This window comes from Erpetoichthys calabaricus, chromosome 12 (assembly GCF_900747795.2).
Source record: "Erpetoichthys calabaricus chromosome 12, fErpCal1.3, whole genome shotgun sequence".
Taxonomy (NCBI): Eukaryota; Metazoa; Chordata; class Cladistia; order Polypteriformes; family Polypteridae; genus Erpetoichthys; species Erpetoichthys calabaricus.
In genome coordinates this window covers 81,311,075-81,335,854 of record NC_041405.2, presented here as the reverse complement: position 1 = coordinate 81,335,854, position 24,780 = coordinate 81,311,075, and the positions used below count along the sequence as shown (strand labels likewise).

Below are 24,780 nucleotides of genomic sequence, written 5' to 3'. Positions count from 1 at the left end.
AGAATAATAGGACCTGGCCTGGAAGGGGCAGAGTTAATTGCCCTCACTGGGAGTTTTCTTGAAGCTATGGATGTACTAACGTGAAAATGTTAGTTAGTTCTTTACATTTATATAACACTTTTCTCACTACTCAAAACATTTTCCATGCAGGGAGGACATGAAGCAATGATCTCCTTACTTTTTGGCAGCAGCACTACCACCATGCCACCTGCAACAATGCTCCCTCTCTTTCCAAAGTAGTATTACATACCTCAGCTGAGCCTGGGAGGTGACATTCTGATGCATGCGTGATAATGTGTAGTTGTAATTCCCCAAAAAAAAAAGTTCATTCTATCCTCTGAATTTGGCCACAAGCGCTAATCCAAATCACATATAATATTCTCTCTAGCAATACATCTGGGAACATATCTTTAGCATGCCTAATCCAGCCTTGGCAGAGCAGAGGAGAAATATCTTGGCATCCAGCATTTGTGGCATCCAGTAAGGACTTTTGGTCATATGGATGGTGGTCGTAAATCTTCCGCCTCCATACAGAAAATAATTCTTCTATGGAATTTTAGAAGGGAGAGTATGCTGGCAGGAAAAGTGTAGACATCCTGGGGTGTGCTGCAAATCACTCTGTGATTACAAGGGAGCGGTGAAATGCCACATTGTCCCACACCACCACAAATATTGGGGTATTTGTCCTCAGTTGTTCTCTGTCATCCTTTGGAAGAAACATCTTATATACTTCATTTAGGGTTCAGATGAGTCACGTGGTGTTGTATGACGCAATGACTGTTATATGCAAATTTACACCATCATCTGACATCTGCAAACATTGTGATATTGGCCACTCCCCGGCCTTGGACTTGTGTTGTTGTTCTTTGCCTAATTATTTTTCTTCCTCGCTGGAATGTTTTAACCAGGTTAAACCTCTCTCTCTTCCTGCAACAATCCTTTCTATACAATGTTTTCTTGCTTGGTCCATGTCTGCAAAGGAGATCATTTCAAAGACAGCCTCATATGTGGGTGGTAAGGAGGTCAGCTGACAGCAAAACTACTGGGTGGATAATCAACTGACATTTGAACCAGCTGTGTTTGGTCTGATTTTCTTTTTTTTTCTTTTGGTCTATTATTCATATACTATATTTTGTTCTGGTATAACAAATTGTAGTGATTTACTGTTGTGAAAACAGTATATAAGCCTATGCAAAATGATCTCAAAATACAAGAGGTTATGTTGGTGGTAGATTTTGAGTGTGAAAAGAATCCATGAATTTTGAAGCATGTAGTTACTGAATACATTTTTATAAAAGCAATGAGAAATGATCCACAGTTTAGCCCACACAGACTGCTCTTATGCTAGCTGTGTGAAGGGTTTTGAAAATGTGACTTTAGTAATGCAAAAAGCTTGCTGAATATTGAAAAAAACTGTAACGAAACATAGGATTGACAGCTTTTGATAACTTTTCTGCAATTGATGCAATTGATGACTTACATGACGAGAGAATTCTGACAAGTTTTAAAGTGCAAAACTGTTCCACTGAGAGGCAACATAATCTATTTTGATCACAAACAATAACTGATCAAATTTTGAACAATTGTAGTTGTCACTTATATTTGATAAAATATTTGCAATTTGTAAGAAAAAAATTAATTATGATTATGTTGTGCACAGATAACTTTGTGGTGTGGAGAAATTCATGTTGCTTTGAAAGTTTACTGTCATTAGACAACTGGTGCAAAGCAAATGAGAAAAATTGTAAACTTCAACTAATGTTTATTCTTTGTGGTTCACTTTTTACCTTTTGCTGTGCTCTTCCTGAGCACTGACATATGGAATTTGTTTTGGCTTATTAGAAATATCTTTTTGATGACCTGCTATTATGGCCCTAGCCTGGTTACTAACTAAAAAGTTTGTCTGCTCACTTTTAAACATTCATCTCCTGGTCTGTTTCACTCCTTTTGTCTTTGTGAACACCTGTCTTTTCCATGGGTGTCACTGCAACACGGGGGTGTGGGGAGTGGGTGCCAGCCCGTTACAGGATGCACACACACACACACACCCACGCACCTACCCTTGCTAGGTTTGCATCTACACTGTCTGGTTATCCTTTTTGAACGTACAGCATCCTAATCCTCTTAGCCAGAAGATTGCTTTCTCAGCACGTACATCTGTTTTGTGCTACAGCTGTTAGAGCCAGGCAATCCCTGGTACTGAATAGATTTCTCCAGGCCTCCACAGTCCTAATTTGCAACAAATTTAAATATCTACCACAACAAGGAGAGCAGTCTTCTGGCTTCTCTTTGTGCCCAGAGGTAAAGCAGATATATCAAAAATGTGCATTTACTTTAAAAATGTGTGGAGTGGTGAAACGATTTGTGCATTTGCTTTGTGTTTCCGAGATAAGTGAGCAATGAAGGATGTAGTGAAAGCTGTCGGGATAGCAGCACTCTATATAATGTAGAGACTGACCAGATTTACTGTAGTACACTCATTCAAGGTTCTAAAACAAAGCCACTTTATTATGTGATGATATTATGATTTACGTTTGATTTAACTGAGGAATAATTAGAACATTTTGAATGGGCTGTAATCAGATTACAATCACAATTGCACATTTATTAAAACTAAGGTAACAATTTCTTTGTAGAGCATCTGCTTTAAAAATGTATTTTTGTATATAAAATCTTTAAAAATAAAAATTGCATTGCTATAACTGTAAAAAGATTTTTCTGAATATAGAATAAATGTAACATTATATGCTGCATTTGTTACATTTATTGCAAAGTAAACAGCAAGCCATGACTTTCTTTACAATTTCAGTGTAAAACACAAAAAAGTGTATTCCACAGAATACTTGTATGTATGTTGGCATGCTTCAAAACACCCTAAGATGCTCCTCATCCATTTTCTAAGAAAGAAAATAAGGTATGTCCATCACACAGGTCTTTTTCAGTCAAAGACAAAAGCATCATCTTTCTCCTTATCATTTCACAGCATGTCACAGCAAATCCTCATGGAGGTCCTCTGTGCTGTTTTGTCTTCGTCCTTCACCATGAAGAGAAGGGGCAGTTGGACTTTGTAATAACAATTTCTTTTGCTGTTTGCTTGCATTCTTCATGTGTATAAGAACTGTTTTTACAAGAACATATAAAGCCAAAAACACATTTTGGTAGATGAAGAATGTTTTCAAAATTTACTTTTAACCTTAAATGGAGTTGAATTGTCCAATCACACATTTTTGGATATACAGTACAGTCTTCCCTGGCTTGTTCAGAGACATATCGACCTAAAAGACTGCAATTTATTTGAAACTTTACATCTATCAGTAGACTTTTGATTTAAATGAAGCAAATGGTTGTGCAGTCTTCATTGGTGGGTTTAGTTATGTCGATCAAGTCCAGTCCATGAGGCACACACTTGAGGGCAGTCAGGGAACTGAAAACACGTTATGATGGATGCAGGTGCTGAGTCTTTTCGGCATTCTCCGGCACCAGTGATTTGCTCCCTTCCACTGTATTTTTAAGGAAATTCTGTGTCAAAACCTAACATGGGATTCCATTTTCAACACAGGACTCAAGCTCTTGTGCAGAGATTCCTCAATAATCTGAAAGACTACAATTCATGTAAAAACTGAATGCCTAAATGCATAGATAAAATTGGACGTCACTTTAAAAAAGTGCCAAACCAATGGACTCTGTTTTCAATTAAAACTGTTTGAACTCTTAGTATACAACCAAAACCAAAATGAGTCTCTGTAAATGAAAAAACATGATAATGAATAAACACACAAAAGCTTTTCATATATTTTTAGTGCTGTCGACTCCTCCTTTAATATATATTGAATATATTGAATAATGTCTTTCTTTGTGAACTGAGAAAAATGAAAAAAAGCACTTAAAATACTGAGTTTTTTCATTGAGGTCCACTACCACTATAATTCATTGTCAAAACCCAGTACATGTTTTGGACAAAATTCTGGGCCATTTGTGTGACATTTCTTCTATCCTGAAAACATCCCCATTAAGGAGTGATTTGTATTCCTTAGTCCAGTGGGTAAATATGAAGAGTGATCAAATGTTCTGAGCTTGACCTATTAAAACAAAGGCCAATAAAACCAAAGTTTTATTTTTTAGCATTATCCTGTGAAAACTAATACACTTCAGAAAGATTTTTTATATCACTTAAGTAAAGTGTTTTGTCTGATTGTGCAACCAGCCTTCTGTAAGTTAAATGACATTATCATTGCCACAGAGAGATGCAAGGAGATAGCCCTACAGAATGGGGAATGGGTGGGAGTCACACAAGGACAGGTCTTGCAGGTGGATGTGGTATCTCTTTGAACCTGCAGATGTACAGCCTGTGCAGTGTTGGTGGGGGTATCCTCGTAAAGCAGGGGGGCATTGGTTGACAATTCTTCTAATTACTTTCCCTGATTGGGTGCCACAAATACCAAAGGAAATCTGTGTAACACTGATTAATTAGATGGGCCTTTGAGTCATATAATCAGTGGACAGATTTTTTTTGTTTGTTTTTAAATTTGCCGCACTTATTCTTTAAAGAAATTAATTGAACAGTTCAATTTTCATTCAGATATCTTGAATAGAGAGAATTGTCCAATTGAGAAGTATTTTCTCTACAGCGCATCTTCAACCTGAGCCTGGAACAGGGGAGAGTCCCGAGGCTTTGGAAAACATCTTGTATCACCCCAGTCCCAAAGGTATCACGTCCTAGTGAGCTGAATGACTTTCGGCCTGTTGCTCTGACATCACATGTGATGAAGACCATGGAGAGGCTGCTGCTTCACCACCTTAGGCCACAGGTTCAACACGCCCTTGACCCTCTGCAGTTTGCATATCAGGAGAAGGTGGGAGCGGAAGATGCCATCATCTATATGCTACACCGATCCCTCTCTCACTTGGACAGAGGCAGTGGTGCTGTAAGAATTATGTTTCTAGACTTCTCTAGCGCCTTCAACACAATCCAACCTCTGCTCCTTAGGGACAAGCTGACAGAGATGGGATTAGATTCATACCTAGTGGCATGGATCGTGGACTATCTTAAAGACAGACCTCAGTATGTGCGTCTTGGGAACTGCACGTCTGACATTGTGGTCAGCAACACAGGAGCGCCACAAGGGACTGTACTTTCTCCGGTCCTGTTCAGCCTATATACATCGGACTTCCAATACAACTCGGAGTCCTGCCATGTGCAAAAGTTCGCTGATGACACTGCTATCGTGGGCTGTATCAGGAATGGGCTGGAGGAGGAGTATAGGGACCTAATCAATGACTTTGTTAAATGGTCCGACTCAAACCACCTACACCTGAACACCAGCAAAACCAAGGAGCTGGTGGTGGATTTTAGGAGGCCCAGACCCCTCATAGACCCAGTGATCATCAAAGGTGACTGTGTGCAGATGGTGCAGACCTATAAATATCTGGGAGTGCAGCTGGATGATAAATTAGACTGGACTGCCAATACTGATGCGCTGTGCAAGAAAGGACAAAGCCGGTTATACTTCCTTAGAAGGCTGGCTTCCTTCAACATCTGCAATAAGATGCTGCAGATGTTCTATCAAACAGTTGTGGCGAGCGCCCTCTTCTACGCAGTGGTGTGCTGGGGAGGCAGCATTAAGAGGAAAGACGCCTCACGCCTGGACAAACTGGTGAGGAAGGCAGGCTCTATTGTTGGCATGGAGCTGGACAGTTTAACATCTGTGGCAGAGCGAAGGGCGCTCAGCAGGCTCCTATCAATTATGGAGAATCCACTGCATCCACTAAATAATGTCATCTCCAGACAGAAGAGCAGCTTCAGCGACAGACTGCTGTCACTGTCCTGCTCCACAGACAGATTGAGGAGATCGTTCCTCCCCCAAACTATGCGACTCTTTAATTCCACCAGGGGGGGTAAACGTTAATATTTAACATTATACATAGTTATTGTCTGTTTTTTTTCACCTGTATTATTATCATTCTTTAATTTAATATTATTTATTGTATCAGTATGCTGCTGCTGAAGAATGTGAATTTCCCATTGGGATTAATAAAGTATCTATCTATCTATCTATCTATCTATCTATTGGCAAATTGGTGAACTTGTCTATCTTAAAAGAGAGAAACAGTCTGTGCGACTTCAGCTACAAATTAGTTTACTGTGTCAATTTTACCTTAAGAGAGGCTATTTCAACTAATTTTTTTTAATCGTTTGACAAATACTCCTGAGAGCAAAATAGTGAAACACCTGCAGTTGTGTAGTGAAGCAAGTACACTTTGTTGCAGAACATGGGATGGGGCTGAGTCAAATGTAGGTGGAGTTGAATGGCCAAGTGTTACCATATATGAAAGGTATGATGTTAGATGTCTGTTTCTTTTTTCAATTCACTAACAAATTCTTTATTTTATTTAGTATGGCAGTAATAACATTGTTAATTTATTCATCACTGTACAAAGTAAGTACTGTCCCTTACGGTACTAGGGTGCAGGGGAAGGTCTCATTATATGCTAGCCTGGCTTCTGCCTCTGCCCCATCTCACTCTTGTCTCTGTAGCTGTGTGTTGTCAGTCACAGCAGCTCACTTCTCCTGCTCTTTGAACTTGAAGCAGGTAAGGGTCATCATGTTTATGTATGTAAAAGTAAAAAAAAGCAACTAAGCACATGTATAAATATCTGAAAGATGACTCAGTGACATGTTTATGCTACAGTGATTAAATATACTCAGTATTTCCTTGACATTAAAAACAACCGTATTGCTACATGATCTGAAGATTATAATGATTCAGCATTTCTCTTACACTGTAATTTATCAGCAAAGTAACACAATGATCTACTATCTATCATGTTCAGAGGCACGCAGCAATTTTAGATTGAGACTTCAGCACAGATTTAAAATATCCATTGTGTACTTCTTTGAAAAATGTCATGTACCACCGACCCTCTGCATCCACCAACTTTCAATAGCACATGACTCTTTTCATCACTTGAGTTTGAATCGGATGTCAAAGAAAGCAATTTCAGCCACATGATCTTGTAAAATGGCATTCACAACATTTTATGTACACTATTGATACATGTAAATGCATTCTATTATCACTTTTATTTTTGAAAAATTGCAAAATATGTAATAAGCAAAACTGTGATAACAAACTCTTTGAAGTGACTTCAAAATTTCAAAATGCTCCTAACTTCAAACCAGATCATCAAGTCTTCAAATGCACCTGAATGTTATACCATGTATAGATTTTCTTACTTGTTTCTTTTGTTATATTAACCTATGCCTATTTAAACTGAATTATTCCTCACAAGGAGAATTTTGTATTTAACTCTGAATGGGTTATGCAGTGTGGTAAAGGATTAGTACAAACAAAGTGAAAGCCTTGTGTTTGGTTATTTTTCTCCATAAAGCAATAAGTACTGTTTGTAAATGTACATAAAATGAATATTTTACACTGTCCACTATATTTTTACATATCTTTTTTACTTTGTGTTGCAGTCCAGATGAACCTAAAACCAAACTCTCTGTCAGAGTGATGCAGTCTCTTGCACAGGCCATCGAGAAGATGAAACTGGCTGAAAACAATGACACTTCTAAAACTGGTATGAGCTTTTTCCAAAGACTGAAATGGGGCTGTATATATATATATATTGTGCAAGCGTTGGAGAGTACAGCTCCGCAAACCCAGACACAGACAGGCAGAACACAGAGCTCTATTTCCTGCTCCCCACTTCAGAACACAATACACACTGTCCTGCACAAAAATACTGCTCATTCCCTTCTATCTTTCTGCCTTTTCTTTGTCTCTTTCTCTCTTCTCTTCTCTGCTGCCTCCACTCCTCTCGCAGCAAACATTGTCCTCGACCTCCTGACTCTGGCTCCTTGAACGGAATGAGGTGGCCATCTTTATAGTGCACCCGGAAGTGCTCCAGGTACACTCTGATCTTCTTCTGGCAGCACTTCCGAGTGTGGCTCTGGGCTGTACAGGCCCCGATGCAATCTAGGAGGTTGCCCTCTCGTGTTCTGGGGGAGGTATTGTTGTGGACGTGTCTTCTCCCCTGGTCCTTCCATCAGAAGGGCGTCCCAAACAGGCAAGGCCCCTGGAAGGAGTGGAAGGAGTGCGAGTGTGGAAGGTGCTAAAGTGGAAGTGCTTTTGCTCGGCGTTGGTGATGGAGTGCTTGAGTCACATGGGGTGGATCTGGCATGGGTGTGGATGAGTGAGTAGAAGGGAGCGACAGTGAAAGAGTGGCATGCTTCTGTACTGTAACACTGAAGTGGAAGACAATATAGAGGGGTTAGACGAGTCTGAGTGCGATTAAAGTTAAGGCAATCACAGAGCTGCTTTATTGTCAGCTTCTCCAAGTAGTCTCATCCTCCTCGGACAGCTCTCGACCACCTGAGGAGTGTTTCTTTTTCAGGTCAGGACCTAGGGGCACTATACTGTTATTTCCCCAGTGCACTAGTTGAAAAACACTTGTGTAGAGTATAATTATCAAGCTGTTGATGGTGATGAATAATTGAGGATAGTACTTAGAGTTTTAACATGGGTTTTTTTTAATGTATGCCCATTTAAGAATTTATTTAGGAAGGCATTCAAATTCAGGCTGTACTTGCTCAAGTAGTATTTTGTTTACAGTTCAGGTTTAATGTCATTGTTTAAGTTTAAACTGTGCCATTAATCTGTTTTTAATTCCTTTGTGTTGATTCTTAAATTTGTGATTCAGTGTGTATTTACTGCCCTGCAGTGGGCTGGCGCCCTGTGCTGGCTGGGATTGGCTCCAGCAGACCTCCGTGACCCAGTGTTAGGATATAGTGGGTTGGAAAATGACTGACTGACTGTGTATTTACTTCATGATTTATGTATTCATTTTATAATTACATGTTTTAATGTTAGATTTGATTAATCACGATTAATTACATACGGTTATGTGATTAATTAGTTAATTTTTTTCAGTTGATATACTGTACATATATTGCCATTTGTAAGTATGTTATCACTGTCTCTTAAGCCAGTCATTCCCATAACTGTCCATCTCAGTCCCTTAATATACACAATGTGGCTCTTCTTCTCTAATAGCCACTGCTGACACTAGTGGGCATATACCCTGAATATTTTAGATCACAATTCCTCTGCCTTATAATACCAGATATTTCACAAAGTGTTTTTTAAGTGTTTATTAATTTTTTTTAAACTCCAGGTGCAATTAGAGGATATTTGTTTAGACTTGCCTTATGATTAATTATACTCTTTTTTTATTTTGTAGAGACTGAAGCTGTTGTGTATGGTACAAAATGTAAAAACACAGGGTGCAAAGCGGTGAGTGCAGAAGTAACATAACTTGAAATTTTGTTGCTGCAATGACAGCCACAACTATCTTGGAACTGTATGGAATTAAGTGTTAAATGTTTATGGATGATTTCATTATTTATTTTTCACAATGAAAATAATCATCTGTCCTAAAATAATTCTTTTAGTGTTGTTAGAATACCAACAGTATTAACTACTAGTTTTTTAAGTGTCTGGGTTTCAGTAGCCTTTCTGTGTCAAAAATGCAAAGAACAATCAAAATGAGAAACATCAAAACTCACTTTTTTAAAATAGACAGAACAATGTTCAAGGTCAGGAAAAATCTGTTTCCTTGCCCATGGGAGGACACCTGAGATACTGGAAGACTTGGAATCAGCAGATGGACAGAATCTATATTATATTAGATGGCCCAGTATAGACTTTACTTTTGAATGCCTGGGTTGTCAGTTAGGTGTCCAGAACTGTGACTGTGTCTGACTTTTTCTGTTAAAACTGACCATGGATTCCACAGAGGATTATTTTCCCCAGAGAAACTGCTGAGTGTTAAATTTTTGTTTTCCTCTCCTCCATTATCATCTAGCCATATTTCAATGCATGTAGTTCAATAATGGAAAAATATTGCTGGGCTCGATTTATATTAATTACTTTTAAACTACTTTGTTTTCCTGTCTGCTTAAACAAATCTGTGTATTTATGTGTACTCATTATGTACTTAGCAATTTGCAAAGTCTGTGAAGCCTGTGAACTTGTCACAATGCTCTGCACCTACACTCAGTGAAGACTACTATAGAAAGTAAACTGAACTGAACTGAAACTGAATGTGGGACATCTAAAACGATAACCAAATATCCCCACATACAACTAACAAGCCATATAACTAGCAAGCTGGAAATGAAATAGATCTAGCAAAATAATCTTCTCATTAAGCAAATGTTGAAGTAATGCATTCACACAGTTAATCAGCTCAGAAGCTCCACCAAAAATCCTAACAACTAATACAATATTTTTAAGTAAACCACATACAGTATTATCATGTGTCAAAGTAATAAGTTAATTAATGATACAGTCCACCACCACCATTTCACTAATCAGTCAGTCAGGTATGTAAAACCAGTCATTAAACTAATCGTAAAATCAATCAAAACCCACGTAATTATAACCTTACCGTCACATTATTAAGGTTAAATAGGCCACAGTGCCTGTAAATATTATTCACCCTCTTAGACTTAATTCTATACTATTTGTTTTTTAAGGAATCTTACTTTTTTGATGTTCATCATCACTAAAGCAAAAAGGCCAAAATGAAAATAAATCATTTATTTCTTTATTGTTTTGTGAACTCACTTTTTCCCAGTGTTGGATAACAAACCTGTGAAAGCAATTATTTTATTTTAAAACTCTTTACTATAAAACACCCCTAAATGGGCAATAGTGTATGCAGTTGGCTTTTGTAGTCACAAAGTGGGTTGTATATTGTCCACCTCTGTATGATAAAGGTGTTTCACATGAGATCAGTTTAAATATACTGGAATTATCACTTGGAAGTTTCACAGTTGACAAGGGCAACAAAAGCTACACTGTTTATAGTAAGAGGTAATTAATCTACATTAGGTGTCAGGCGATTGAAAGCTTCAGGTAAAGAATATAACACATTTTCCAAGCCACTAAAAAGCATAGAAATGTCTCACTATTATATAAAAAACATCCTGGGACGAGACCAGACTTTTTCAGAAAGGTAATTTCAAGTCCTGCGAGACAAGACTTTGTGCCAAGAGATTTAACCATGCCCACGGTCCACTCACCTCTCATTCGTGTGAATGCTATTGTTAGACACAGTTCCTGTGCTCTCAGCTCTGATAAATTTTTTGTGGGGGAGGAAATAAAAGACAAAGAGTAGAAGACAAAGTAGAACATCATAAAGAGGCACGTTGGTGTGATACACATGCAAAGCAGGTTAGAGATAATGAAAGTACTAAAATTCGAAAGTCTCAAAAAACTGATAGTAAAGATCTCATTAGTGCTAACAAACGGAAATGATTACTCTGTGAAATAACGGAACAGCAAAAGAGATTGAATATATGGACATAGATGAGATGACAGAAGTATGTAGATATTGTACAGCTTTAAAGTTTAAGTCGGAGACTTGTAGATTGTCTAATTCATGTTGCCATCAGGGAAAAGTAGTGTTTCTTCCCAATGAAGAAGCGTATGTACGAGAAATAAAAGATTTGTTATTTGGTGAAAGTGAAATCCACAAACACTACAGGCAAAATATCCGAATCTACAATTATCTGTTTGCGTTCGCATTATTCAATGCTCAAAACGTAGATTTACATGATTCAGGACCATACACTATGAGAATCTGTGGTCCCACAACAATTAAAGCTACTACAAGTTTAATTTCAAAGAAACCACAATTCAGTCAGATTTATATTTATGATCACGGAAAAGCGATGCAACATAGAATTAATAGAGTTAAACGATCAGACGTATTAGAAGTTCTACAGCCAATAATGGATACAAATCCATACACCCAAAAGTTTCGCACTTTACATGAAATTTATCTGAAAAACACGGACAAAGAAGTTTTCTTGGATTTCTATATGAATCCGAAAGATCACGCTTGCATATATAATAAAGCAACATGTGACGAATTTTCAGCGATAATAGTTTCAAAAGACGGAGATATCAAAAACAGTTGATATTCGTGTTTATTCAAAAGCACAGTATGATTCGTCACAAGCGGCAGATCTGGGAAATGACTAGTGTGTAGGGCCCGTATGGGGGTTGGTGAGCAAAGCGAGTAGAGGACAGGGCCCCCTAGTCTATTTTAAATAAAATAGTAAAACAGAGGACAACCATGAATCTTTGTAGAGCAAGAGATCCCATTAAAGAGGCCACCAAGAAGCCTATAGTAACAGTTCTTCAAATGATGAGATGGGACAGACATTACATATAACGATTACCTGAATGTTTACTAAGTTTGAGAATGGCGACATTCACTTCAATTCAATTTATTTCTCGGTAGCACTCTTTTTAGAACATTAGAACAATCCAGACGAGAACAGGCCATTCAGCCTAACAGAGCTCACCAGTCTTATCCACTTAACTCTTCCAAAATAACATCAAGTTGAGTCCCTAAAGTCCTACTGAAGTACACTACTTGGTAGCTTTTTCCATATGTGTATAACTCTCTGTGTAAAGAAAAACTTCCAAATGTTTGCGAGAAATCTACTCTTAACAAATTTCCAGCTGTGTCCCTGTGTTCAGTCTTAACTGCATAAGGCCTAGATTTGAACATATTTACATCTATAATGTACTGAAACTGAAAGTTGAGTTGAAAAACTCACACAAGATGCTCGTAGACCTGTTGCTGTCATTTTTCTGGACTTTTTAGTATATTTTTCTTTTCATGGCCTCTAAAAATAATGGTGATATCATTGTGGGGGTTTTAGAGGTCAAACAATTAAATGATCAGAAGGGTTGATTCATTAAGAACATTTCTGAAGATGTTATTTTTGAAATACTTCCTGCGGTCCCATTTTGTTTTCATTATAGGTGTCACGATTGTTTGCTATTTGTGATGCAGTGTTGCCAGGCTGTTGCTAGGAATGGGAGTGTGTTTCATGTGATATCTTTCCCATGATGGTTTAAATGTCAGTGTCATGCACTCCATAACTTTCCAAGTTGGTGGATAAATCAAAAAGAAAAAAAAAGAAAAACCCTCACCATATTATTGTGAAGATGTCTCTGGTTACAACTTCTTTTCTGTTCTTTGCCTTTGATTTATGTCTTGCATTTTGGCTTAGGCTACATGAAATATTCTGGTTTATTGACTCTCTCCTTGTGTTTCTGTGATTTTTTGGCCTTTGCGTTTTAATTACTGCCCAGCCCAATTAGAACCTTGGATTGTTATTATAATTAAGATCCATCTTCTGATTCCTCCTTTAAAATGCTGCTACCTGGTGCAGCCAGTAGAGTGTGCTATGTTTTGTGTATGTGTAACACTACATATCATCCAGAGAACACCATCCCTACTATAAAGCAGATCTATCAGGAGGACAATTACTCAAACCACAAAGTCAGAGCCATACTTGAGTGGCTTGAAAACAAAAAAGGCTAAATGTTCTGGCACAATCAAAGCCTTGATCTCATTTCCATAGAAACTATACATCAAGATTTGAAAATTCCTTTTCACATATGTTCCTCATTTAACATGAGCTCCTGTAATTTTGAAAGCCAGAATGCACAAAGCTGGTTGAGACCTCTCTTAAAAGACTCATGTAAACTAAGCTACCTCCAACAAATAATGACTGGTGGTGCAGGTGGTATCAATCAGCTTCTTTTTACTTATAATTAAAGGAGAGGAAAAAGCAGAATTTTGTTTTAACATTTATATTTCACAGACATTTTTTGTTGATCGATTGCAAAAAGTCCTAAAAACACATATATAAAACAAGAGTGAATACTTTTTTATAGATGCAGTGTTTTATTATTTCACTAAAATTGACATGCTATAATGGTATTTTGCTTTAGTCACTGCTTATTTTCTGCCTATAATGTGGTACTCACATTGTGTATTTTACACATTAATTGCAGTACAAAGTGATCTACAAAAACACAATAACAATTAGATTAAAATGTACTGCATACATAAAGATATAACAGATACTAGTAAAATTTGCTACTGAAATAATAATACTAATAAGAAAAACATTTTAAATAAATAAAATTTACAGAGTAACTTGAAATTTGTTTAAAGTGTTATCTATTTAATGTGAAATTGATGCTGTGATAATATGAATAAAATTATATTTTATATTCTGCTCTACTGTATTTGAGTTATTTTATTTTTATGTAAAGGCTTATTTCACATAGTGTACATAAGAAAATAATAACTCAGGCAAATGAGAGAGAGAAACAGTTTGGACCTAAGCTTTAAGTTGTCTCAGTCTATAATCTCTATACTCTTTAAAAGTTGTTAAGGTTCCACTTCAACTAGAGGACTATATAATATGTTTCAGACTCCCGTGACCCTTTGCATGAAGAAGTGCTGTCCTAGTTCTTGAAAGATTTGTGCATATTCTGCTTATCTCTTGAGGTTCAGGGTATTAAAAGAAAATGGTTACAGCCTAGATTTACCTTTATCCAGTCACCTAAATTTTAAAGCTGAAGGCTGCTAATTTGCACAAATGCTGATGGTAAGACATATAGTAGGTTAACTCTGTAACTATATTGCTTTGTTATTATTATGTACCTGATTTCTACTTCACAGCTGTATGTAATATTACTTCTTACTTGATCCCTTTAGAAGTACAATGGTCCAGAGACAGATGCTGAAATATGTATCTATCATCCAGGATCCCCTGTCTTCCATGAAGGGTATGTATATCACATACAAACAGTTTTGTAAAGCTACTCTTGTTTTAATAACATAAAACTCTGGGAACAGCTCTTTGCATTACTACTGAAGAATTTGACAGTTTCTGCCAGCAAGGCTTATATTCCACTATTTACACAATAAACTAAATTTTGTGTCACACAGACACGCAGGTGAATAAAATTGGGTGATTAGGACTTGGAGTAATGAAGTCAGTTGTACAAAAATATAGTAATATCAACATAATTAAAAAAAAATAAGCAATAATATTTATAACCATTGATCTTAAGATAGAAACCAAATCTAGAATAACTGCCAATCCACTACAAAGCAAACACATTCACACACCTACACTCACTGATACCAGACCAATTTAGAGTTATTAATTAAACTAAGATGATCATGAATTTGTAGCTCTGAAACAGCAGTACTAACCAATGTGCCATTGCGCCACCCCCACCACCTCTGACAATGCAAAGTCATTATGAAGTTAGAGCTACTTGAAGGGGAGTTTGGACCTTCCTGACATATGGTGCTTATGTCAGAATGGGTTAACTTGAAACTATTGTTCTCTGTGTTCTGATTCAGCCCTGCATGCTTCATAACCACTTATGCTCTAGTGATGTCATTCTTAACTGTTTCCAAGAAGAAGTGCCTTCCCACATGGCAAAGGCATATAGTTTAGATGGGTTGGGGGTTCTAAATTGGCACTTTGTTGGTGAATGTAGTTGTGTCAACGAATACGTCTTGCACTGCACTGACATTCCTTACAGACTGGGCTCTAATGTTGTACCCTAAACTGGTTTGGGTCTCCTACAAAAGTTTATTGGAATTAATGGGATTGGAAAAAGAGTTAATTAATTCAGCTCTCAATGCAAAATTCTGGAAAGTAGATTAAATTAGATTATATTTAACAAATATGTGGTTGAATAAATACACTTTAGTAATAAGAATGGACAATTTGTACATTTATCCATTTTCTTGTTTAGGGACACAAAAAGGAGAGCATAAAATAAATGCTGTTTGCTGATTTAATTTTGTTGGTTTGATGATCTCTCTTCCCCTATTCTGTTAGTACCTGGACATCTGTCAGTCCTTGCTGCCAAAGATCATTTAGAACAATAAGAATCCTCTAGTAAAACATTTCTTGCTTACAGGCCCCCAGGAAAGGGATTGGTTTGGCTATGCCTGACTTAGAGCTTTGGTGTGATGCTATCACTCACTCCTGGATTGTACTGGAGTCATCGTTGACTTCAACTTGTCAATTTTTAAAGCTGTTTTTGTGAACTCTAAATGTCACAGAATTCCAGTTGGGCCAGTTGTATTACAGTATATGCTCTTCAGATCTGACAAATTACAGAAAGAAGAACAAGATGCAAATTTAAGTGGCATACTTCCATTCCAATATATAAAGACATAAACTTAATAAGGAAGTCAACCGGGTGAAATAGCAAGAAGCCATATGCTGGAAGACCTCTTTGAAGATTGTGCTGGGATGGACACATCCATCCATCCATTATCCAAACTGCTATATCCTAACACAGGGTCACGGGAGGCAATCCCAGCCAACACAGGGCGTAAGGCAGGAAACAAACCCTGAGCAGGGAGCTGGCCCACTGCAGGGCACACACACACCAAGCACACACTAGGGACAATGTAGAATCACCAATGCACCTAACCTGCATGTCTTTGGACTGTGGGAGGAAACCAGAGCACCCGGAGGAAACCCACGCAGACACGGGGAGAACATGCAAACTCCACACAGGGAGGACCCGGGAAGCGAACCCAGGTCTCCTTACTGCAAGGCAGCAGCGCTACCACTGCGCCACCGTGGGGTGGACACATTCCAGTAAATTAAACATTTACATAATACATTTATGGAATGTTGTTTCCACCACTTTTATCATATTCCTTCTGCTATTATCTGTCTGAAGAACATAAAGGGTCACACTTGACTTTTTGTCGCCTGTCCATTTCTTGTTTTGTGTTTTTCTTTTTCAATATTTTTAAATCACACTGTAAGAATTTGAACATTTCCCAAATTTGACATTGTGACCTTAATTCTGAAAGCAATAAGAATATCATATTTAATAATGTTCACCTATATTCAAAAAATGATTTATCCATTCACATATTATAAATAGTTAGATAGGCTGTATCTCACACTATGGAAACAATTAATTACGGCACATTTTCCAGACTCTTCGTGCTATTTGTGTTCTTTGGGGCAACTGTTGATGTTTATGCACATATTTTGGCATAGCCCTCTGATATTTTCCTTTTGGGTGGATGTTTCCTTTCTTCTGCCAGATATTATTAACTGCAGTTTGACTCATAGCCCACACATTTTTATGCTTTTCGACACTTCTGCCTTATCTACCAATCCTCTCCAGAGATAGCACCTCTTTGGCTGGGTGATACTGCTACAAAACTGGTAGCCTCATAAGAGAAGTCTCTACACCAACTAGCCCTAGTACACCTGGTGCTACAGTTGACCTAACTTGGAGACATCTTTAGCCTGGATTAGTGACATGCCTGTTATAACTCAAAATGGGGGGCAGTCAGCCATAAAGATACTAGGAGAGAAACTGAATAGTCTTTTTTTAAGCTACATCAGTACAACATCTTGTTATATTTTTGAAGTACAGGGTGAGGGGAGAGTACAGAAGGGGAGCTTAAATACCTTGGTAGTTATGTACTATAACTTTCTACTTGATTTATAATCTACATTTGTACTAGAAACATTTACTTCTTTTTAGTATTATTGTTTACTATGACTAAAAAAAAAAAGCTGATCACAAAACATACAGCATATGCTGCCATCTATGGGTGCAAACTCTGAATCACCTCAGCCAGTCATACAGCACACCTACACAAACACTAAAGCATTTTAGAGCTGCACATAAATCTGATAGTTTGACCTTGGACTATGAGGAAGTATCCCATGAGGAAACAGAGACAACATGCAGACTCAAGGCCAGCCCAGCAGACAATCAAGAAGGTGCTGTGAAATAGCAACGCTAGCTGTAGAACTACAGTGCCACATGAACAAATGACAGTAAATTAAGAGTGTTTCCCTGGTACTGTACTACTGGACCTAATTTTTTTTCTGGACTTTCTTTCTTTTTAGATACAAATACTGGAGCTGTTGTTGCATTAAAACCACAGACTTTAATGCATTCCTAGACCAGAAAGGCTGTGGCACTGCAAAACATTTATGGGTCGCAAAAAAGGTACATGTTTACTTAGGATTTTCCATCTGTGTGGCGTGAATCAGATAAAAAAAAATACTTGTTTGCACACCTCCAGGAACTAAACCAAACCCCCCCCCCCCCCCAAAAAAAAATACAATGAAAAATTGATCGTGTAATCATGGGCCCCCAAGAGACAAAAAAACTGTCGTGTAGAGAATACTGACAGTATATCTGTTACATTAGGATACTGAGCAACATTGTATAATTGTGTTTTCAGAGACAAATTTGACCCTTCATGGATCCAGTGCTTGAATCACATACCCATTTTTTTTTGTGTGTAGTATGTGTGGATTTTCTCTCCATGTCTGTATTGTTTTTACTCTGGGTACTCCCACATGCAGATGAAGTTGTTTGGAAATTTTAAAGGGGAACAGTCACATTTTTCTATCATTTGAAATGATGCAGCCATTTTCATATTAATTAACAGAAAAGAGTAAACTGATCTACTATTGAGCTGCTGGAAGAACTCAAAATTCCACAAATCAATGAGGTGGCATGAGCTATGCTGTGCCAGGCCAGCAGGTCCCTTAACTACTGCATTGATTCCTGAGAGGTCTTCCACCAGCTCAATACTAGACCAGTGACGTCACTGATCTGTTCTTCCCTAGCTTTTAAACAAAAATAGTTGCATCATTTCCCACTGTGTTTTCCTCAAAGTTTTCACATGAAGGAGTACTTCTCACTATTAAAAGATTGAAAAACTGTCTGTTTTTATTTACATTGACCACTGCTTGGGTTTGTGTATGTGAGTAGGCTTTCTTCAGGGCTGATTTCCAACCATGATCCCTGGGCAGCTGTGATATATTTCAGGACCCTGTGATCCTGAGCTGTATAATAATAATAATAATAATTCTTTGCATTTATATAGCGCTTTTTCTCACTACTCAAAGCACTCAGCAATTGCAGGTTAAGGGCCTAGCTCAAGGGCCCAACAGAGCGGAGTCCCTATTGGCATTTACGGGATTCAAACCGGCAACCTTCCGATTGCCAGTACAGATCCCTAGCCTCAGAGCCACCACTCCGATTATGCAGGTTTGACAATATTATGCTGTTTTATAAATTCACCCTTCCCCACTCAGAACACTTAGTAGCACTTATGTTGCTACATGCATATTTAAATTATGAAAATGAAATGTTTCTCTTCATTAGGATAAGAAGATGGTATCTTGTCGTCATGACTGGCATCAGACAGCCTGTCAGGTGGTGATCACAGTGTATGCCAAAAACACAATACCAGACCTTTCTTACATTGAGGCAAACCGGACAGGGGTGAGTAGATCTCGTCTTGTATTTTTCGATCTTATCTTTATTTTTGCTTATTGAAAGCAATTTTAATGACTGAAGAAGAATGAAGCTGTAGTCCAGCATACCAGTACAAGCCGCAGCCATTTATTTGTCCACATGACACTATGTAGCTGAGCCAGCCAAGTCTTCTACTTCCTTGAGATCTACTTGAAAATTGGCTATGTAATTCCACCATGATTTCTAGGTGTGATGGAGCTGTAGTCACAAATATTATGCCATATATTTTGTGTAAATAGGTATTTTTGGTACAGGTCCAGTGTGTACACTACTGTATAACTTGTGGCTCCATTATAACCATTTATTTTTCATTAAAGGGTATCACATTCTGTGACTGTTTTCTTACTTACATAGATGTCTTCTTTAGCTGGTTTCTGTTCTTAGGTTGTAATCTCAAAATACACTTCATAGATTGTGTGTATGTCATTCTTTTCTAAGACATTCACTTAAGATAATAAACATTTTTTTCTTTAATAAGCTTTGTTATTGTTATTTGAGTACTTTTATTTTCTTGAACAATTTAGACATAAAACATGAAATTTTAATCAGACCACAGGCAGCCTAGGAGGAAATTCAAATAACCAATTAACAAATTTAAGTAAAACCACATTGGTACAACAATAATACAATTTACAGCATCCATCAATTCACCATTTACTGCCAGGTTTTGCTGGTCAAGCTATTATTGATTCTGCCATCAATCATCCCAAGACAGGATCCAGTCTTTGAAGGGATACCAGTTCATCACAGAGAACACTCACATACATACAAACAATAGAGTGTAACAGCAGTTTAGAAACATGTCTCAGCTTACTGAAAGGAGAATGGAATACCCAGGGGAAAGCCAAAGGAGAATGTTCAGAATCTATTTAGAAAGAAACCTGAAAGGCTTAAAATTAACATTCCATTCATTCTTGACAATTTACTTCCTAAGCTGTTATTCTTTTATTGAACACAGCTCCATCTTGGGGAAAAAAAAATAAACACACAAACTGCATCATCATCTTGAATGTGTGGATAACAGCTCCCTTAACAGCTGCTTCTTGCTTGTGTGCACCTTTTGTGATCTTTAATAAAGAAATAAATATAAAATGAAGACGTTCAATGTTCTGAAGAACTACAGGTGCCCATACCAAGGAAGTAAACCAGAAGGTCTCAATACCATAAATACCATCCAAAACATACCACAAACCATTTCAAGTGAACTTAGTGCTTTCTAGTGGCCTAATAGCAACTGGTGAAGAGCCACCAACAGTTGTTCTGTATCTTCCATCCATCCATTTTCCAACCCGCTGAATCTGAACACAGGGTCACGGGGGTCTGCTGGAGCCAATCCCAGCCAACACAGGGCACAAGGTAGGGAACCAATCCCGGGCAGGGTGCTAACCCACCGCAGTGTTCTGTGTCTTACATTGTATCAATATGATTGACTTTAAAGTAATGACACGTCATAGGATCCACCAATCTTCTGAGTGCATGTTGTCTCTTAGATACTATATAGACTAACAAAAAATTCACATCTAGAGGTATCTTGAACTATTTTACATACATATGGCAACACAGAGACCGGTACAGAGGGTATTGTTGTTATCTTCAGATAGATCCATTCTGCTGAGGTTTAATCTACTGCCAGGATGTTGTCTGCTTGAAATTTTTATGCCTGAAGTTTCCTCTGTGTATTCCAGTTCACCTCCCACATCCTGAAAGATGTACACATTAAGTGATTCTAAAATTGAACCATATGGGTGTGTGTGTGTTCTACAATGGACCATCCAGGGCTATTTACTGTCTTGCACACAGTGCTGCCAGGATAGACTCTGACTCCCTATAACCCAAATTAGATTTAAGTGGATTTTAGAATGAAACAGCTACATAAATGGATGGAGTTGTTTGCACTAAAACTAAACAGCTCCAGAGTCATGGACCTGAATTCTGCACCCATTTGCCATATGTCTAGACTTTCTGCATTGTTAATAATACTAATACTAATAATAATAATACATTTTTATATAGCACCTTTCCCATGATCAAGGCGCTTCAGAAAGCAACCACAGGTATATGTAACATTGGAAGCAAATGTTTCCAAAACACAGATACAGGATATACAAATCATTAAATAGAATAAAAGACAATAAACCAGAGTAAAATACTAAATGCAGTACTAAGAAAAGCCTAGCAAGTAACATCATCAATGATATAACACACACACTTATACTGAACATCTGGACAGAGAGGTAAACTGAAAAAAAGATCAGGATGTCAGATTAAGTTAAAAGCCTCCCTGAACAGTTTTAAGCTGTTTTTTTAAAAGAATGAATGGAGTCGGCTGATTTAATTAATTTTGGGATGTCATTCCAAAGTCTGGCTGCTATATAAGAATGCAGGTTAGTGTGGGGCACAACAAGATTGCCAGAATCAGAGGACCTTAGTGGGCGAACAGGAACATAGTGAAGGAGAAGGCCACTGATATAGTCTGGTGCAAGGCTATTTAAAGCTTTGTACGTTAATAACAGAATTTTATATTCAATTGTGTAAGACACAGGGAGCTGGTGGAGGCGAAGCAGAATGGTTGGGATGTGCTTGCTGTTGCTGGTTTGTGTTAAGACTCTTGCAGCAGAGTTTTGAATCAACTGGACCTGTGATATAAGATTAGAAATGGCACCTGCCATTAGGGAGTAACATTAATTGATGCAAGATGTGATAAAAGCATGGACAAGTTTCTCAGCATTAGAAAAGGAGAGGAATGAGCAAACGTGATATTTTACAGAGGTGAAAGTAGGAAAGTTTCTTAATGTGGTTTATGTGGACAGAATAAGAAAGGGAGGAATCAAAAATGACACCAGGATTCCTTTCATCAGATGAAGGTCTGATGAGATCATCGTCAAGAGTGAGTGACAAGCGACTCATTTTCGTAAACTGCATTTTATTGCCAATTTGTAGGAGCTGAGTTTTGTTGCAATTTAATTTTAAAGAGTTCTGCTCCATCCAAATTGTATTCCAGTGTCTCTGTGGGTTCTTCCCCAGGTATTCTGATTTTGTTTCCATACACAGAGACATGCATGTTAGGTTAATTGACCTAGTATAAGTATGTGTGAGTGTGTGCATACATGTAACCTATGATGGACAGGCACCCTACCCATTGGTTAGTTCCCACCTTGCACTCAGTGATGCTAGAGTAGATGTCAAACTTGAACTAGGTAAGTAGGTTAGAAAATAGGAGGATGGATGAATAAATACACACATCAGTCAAGTATTTTACAATTGCAAGAATGCCTTTCAGGGTGAATATAAGAAGCATATTTATTACGTACATTACCAGTTTTTGCAATGTTCATAGGTATACAAATAACCAACCTTTTGTTATGTAACATGTTTGCTATAGGGTGGCACGGTGGCGCAGTGGGTAGCGCTGGTGCCTCACAGTTAGGAGACCTGGGTTCACTTCCCGGGTCCTCCCTGTGTGGAGTTTGCATGTTCTCCCCTTGTCTGCGTGGGTTTCCTCTGGGTACTCCGGTTTCCTCCCACAGTCCAAAGACATGCAGGTTAGGTGCATTGGCGATTCTAAATTGTCCCTAGTGTGTGCTTGGTGTGTACGCGTGTGTGTGTGTGTGTGTGTGCCCTGCGGTGAGCTGGCAACCTGCCTGGGGTTTGTTTCCTGCCTTGTGCCCTGTGTTGGCTGGGATTGGCTCCAGCAGACCCCCGTGACTCTGTAGTTAGGATATAGAGGGTTGGATGATGGATGGATGTTTGCTATAGTAAACACCATCTCAAGGCACTTACATCACCAGTTACCAAGATATTGTAAAATGATTTAAGTGCCTTTCTTATCAATCAAGCACAGACAGGTAGATGACTTCCCTGGGGTTGAACAGTGAGCAAGAGGCAGGGTCTTAGGGTTTTCAAGTCCAGTTCTATAGCAACTATGTAACACTGCTTACACGTTATCTAGGCATGGAGAAGTAATATATTGAATTGTATTAATTGCATGCCATTTTTTTTTGCCTGTCAGGGACTTATTCTTGTGCCTTCAGTAAGTACTTTAAAATTATGCTAATGCATAACTCATTAATACTATGTGTGGAAGGTAGCCTCGGACACAAGCAAGCAGACACAGGAAGTCCCGAAACACACACGTTTATTAATAATAAAAGTCCGCACACAACACAGTGCCTTGTACCAAACACCCTTGTGTCAGTCCTTTTCTCCTCAAGTCTCTGGACTGCTTCTGCCGCCTTTCCACCTCTCCTCCTGAGCGTTGCCTTCTTCCTCCCAACTCCGGCTCTCTCACTCGAGGGAGGCGGCCTCTTTTATAATCACCCGGACGTGCTCCAGGTGCTCTCCGATGAACTTCCAGCGGCACTTCCTGGTGTGGCAGAAGTGCCGCATAAGCACCCAGAAGCACTCCGGGCGTCCCTGGAATTCCTTCCCCCCAGCACTTCCGGGTGTGGCGGAAGTGCCGGCTTCCAGGGCTCCACAACTGTTCGGGCCCCCCTGACGGTGGCCCTCCTGCGGTCCAGGGGAGGTATTGTTCCTCTCCCAGTCCCTCCAGGCGTCCCAGCCGGGCATGAGACCTGGCCGTCTGCCACATATGACATATATTTAGTTAAGCCTGTTTGAAATCTGCCATCACCTTAGACAGTCTTGTGATTAAAGCATCTTTCTACACTTTTTTGTTTTTTAGCTAGCTGTTCACATCCAATTTGACCAGGAAAAAGTCTTTCACCAGGAATTCTATCTCTGGGGGGTGAGTATTGAGATATTTCATGTCTTTTCTACTGCTCTGCATTTCTGTACACTATATCTCTTTATGCTTGTTTTAGTGCAATACAGAACCTAGCCAAAAGTGTGAAAACTAATTGTTTTTTTCTCTTTCTGGGAAAATGCACTATTTTAATCTTATAAATTATATTAATTTTTAGCATGTACTTGATTATTTTCTATGATCCTGCTCAGTGGTGGTTGATAGTGCTATTAGTTTGAGACCCTTTTGATGAATGGTTTCTGGTAGCTTTCTCTTTTTCAGCATTTCATTTATTGCTCATGATATTTTCTACCAGAATGTATTTAAAGTTATTGTCTTGACTTATGTGCAGGCTTTTTTTGACATTGGGAACTTAAGACATATGAAGCTAATAAAACTAAAGTAAAAAATGCAAACAAGCAAAAAAGAAAGTACATCCAGTTAAACATGCACTACTATAAATCTGTCAGTTGCAGACATGAACTTTTATAACTACTCAGCATGAGGTGATTTAATAAAATTCAAAGGTATTCCACTTGATTACATATTTTAAAACTATTACAAGCTAATCCATCTAAATTAATAGTTCCATTTTTCTATTACAGTGCATCACAGTTTCAATCTCACAGACTCTTCTAAAATAAGTCTAGTCAGAATGTGTATAAGTTTCACAGTATTTCACGGATTCAGCTCTAAATGTAAGCAGCTCCTATTCTTTCAGAATTCATTTAAAATGATGAGTGTATAAGATAACAATCGAAAATAAAGAAAAGAACATCAGTGGTTCCATTTTCAACTCACTTGTCCATTTCTGGG

The 24,780-nt window shown here is 38.2% G+C and overlaps 1 protein-coding gene across 1 annotated transcript in view; it reads left to right on the top strand.

Annotated features, from left to right (window-relative positions):
- Positions 1-24,780, top strand: part of zgc:92429 (uncharacterized protein LOC445063 homolog) — a 51,346-nt gene that overhangs the window by 19,913 nt on the left and 6,653 nt on the right. Inside the window, exons 5-10 of the mRNA XM_051935119.1 lie at positions 7,478-7,581; positions 9,244-9,296; positions 14,599-14,669; positions 17,798-17,900; positions 19,071-19,190; positions 23,905-23,967. Of these exons, the coding sequence (XP_051791079.1) occupies positions 7,478-7,581; positions 9,244-9,296; positions 14,599-14,669; positions 17,798-17,900; positions 19,071-19,190; positions 23,905-23,967 (514 nt within the window). The remainder of the gene's footprint in view (positions 1-7,477; positions 7,582-9,243; positions 9,297-14,598; positions 14,670-17,797; positions 17,901-19,070; positions 19,191-23,904; positions 23,968-24,780) is intronic.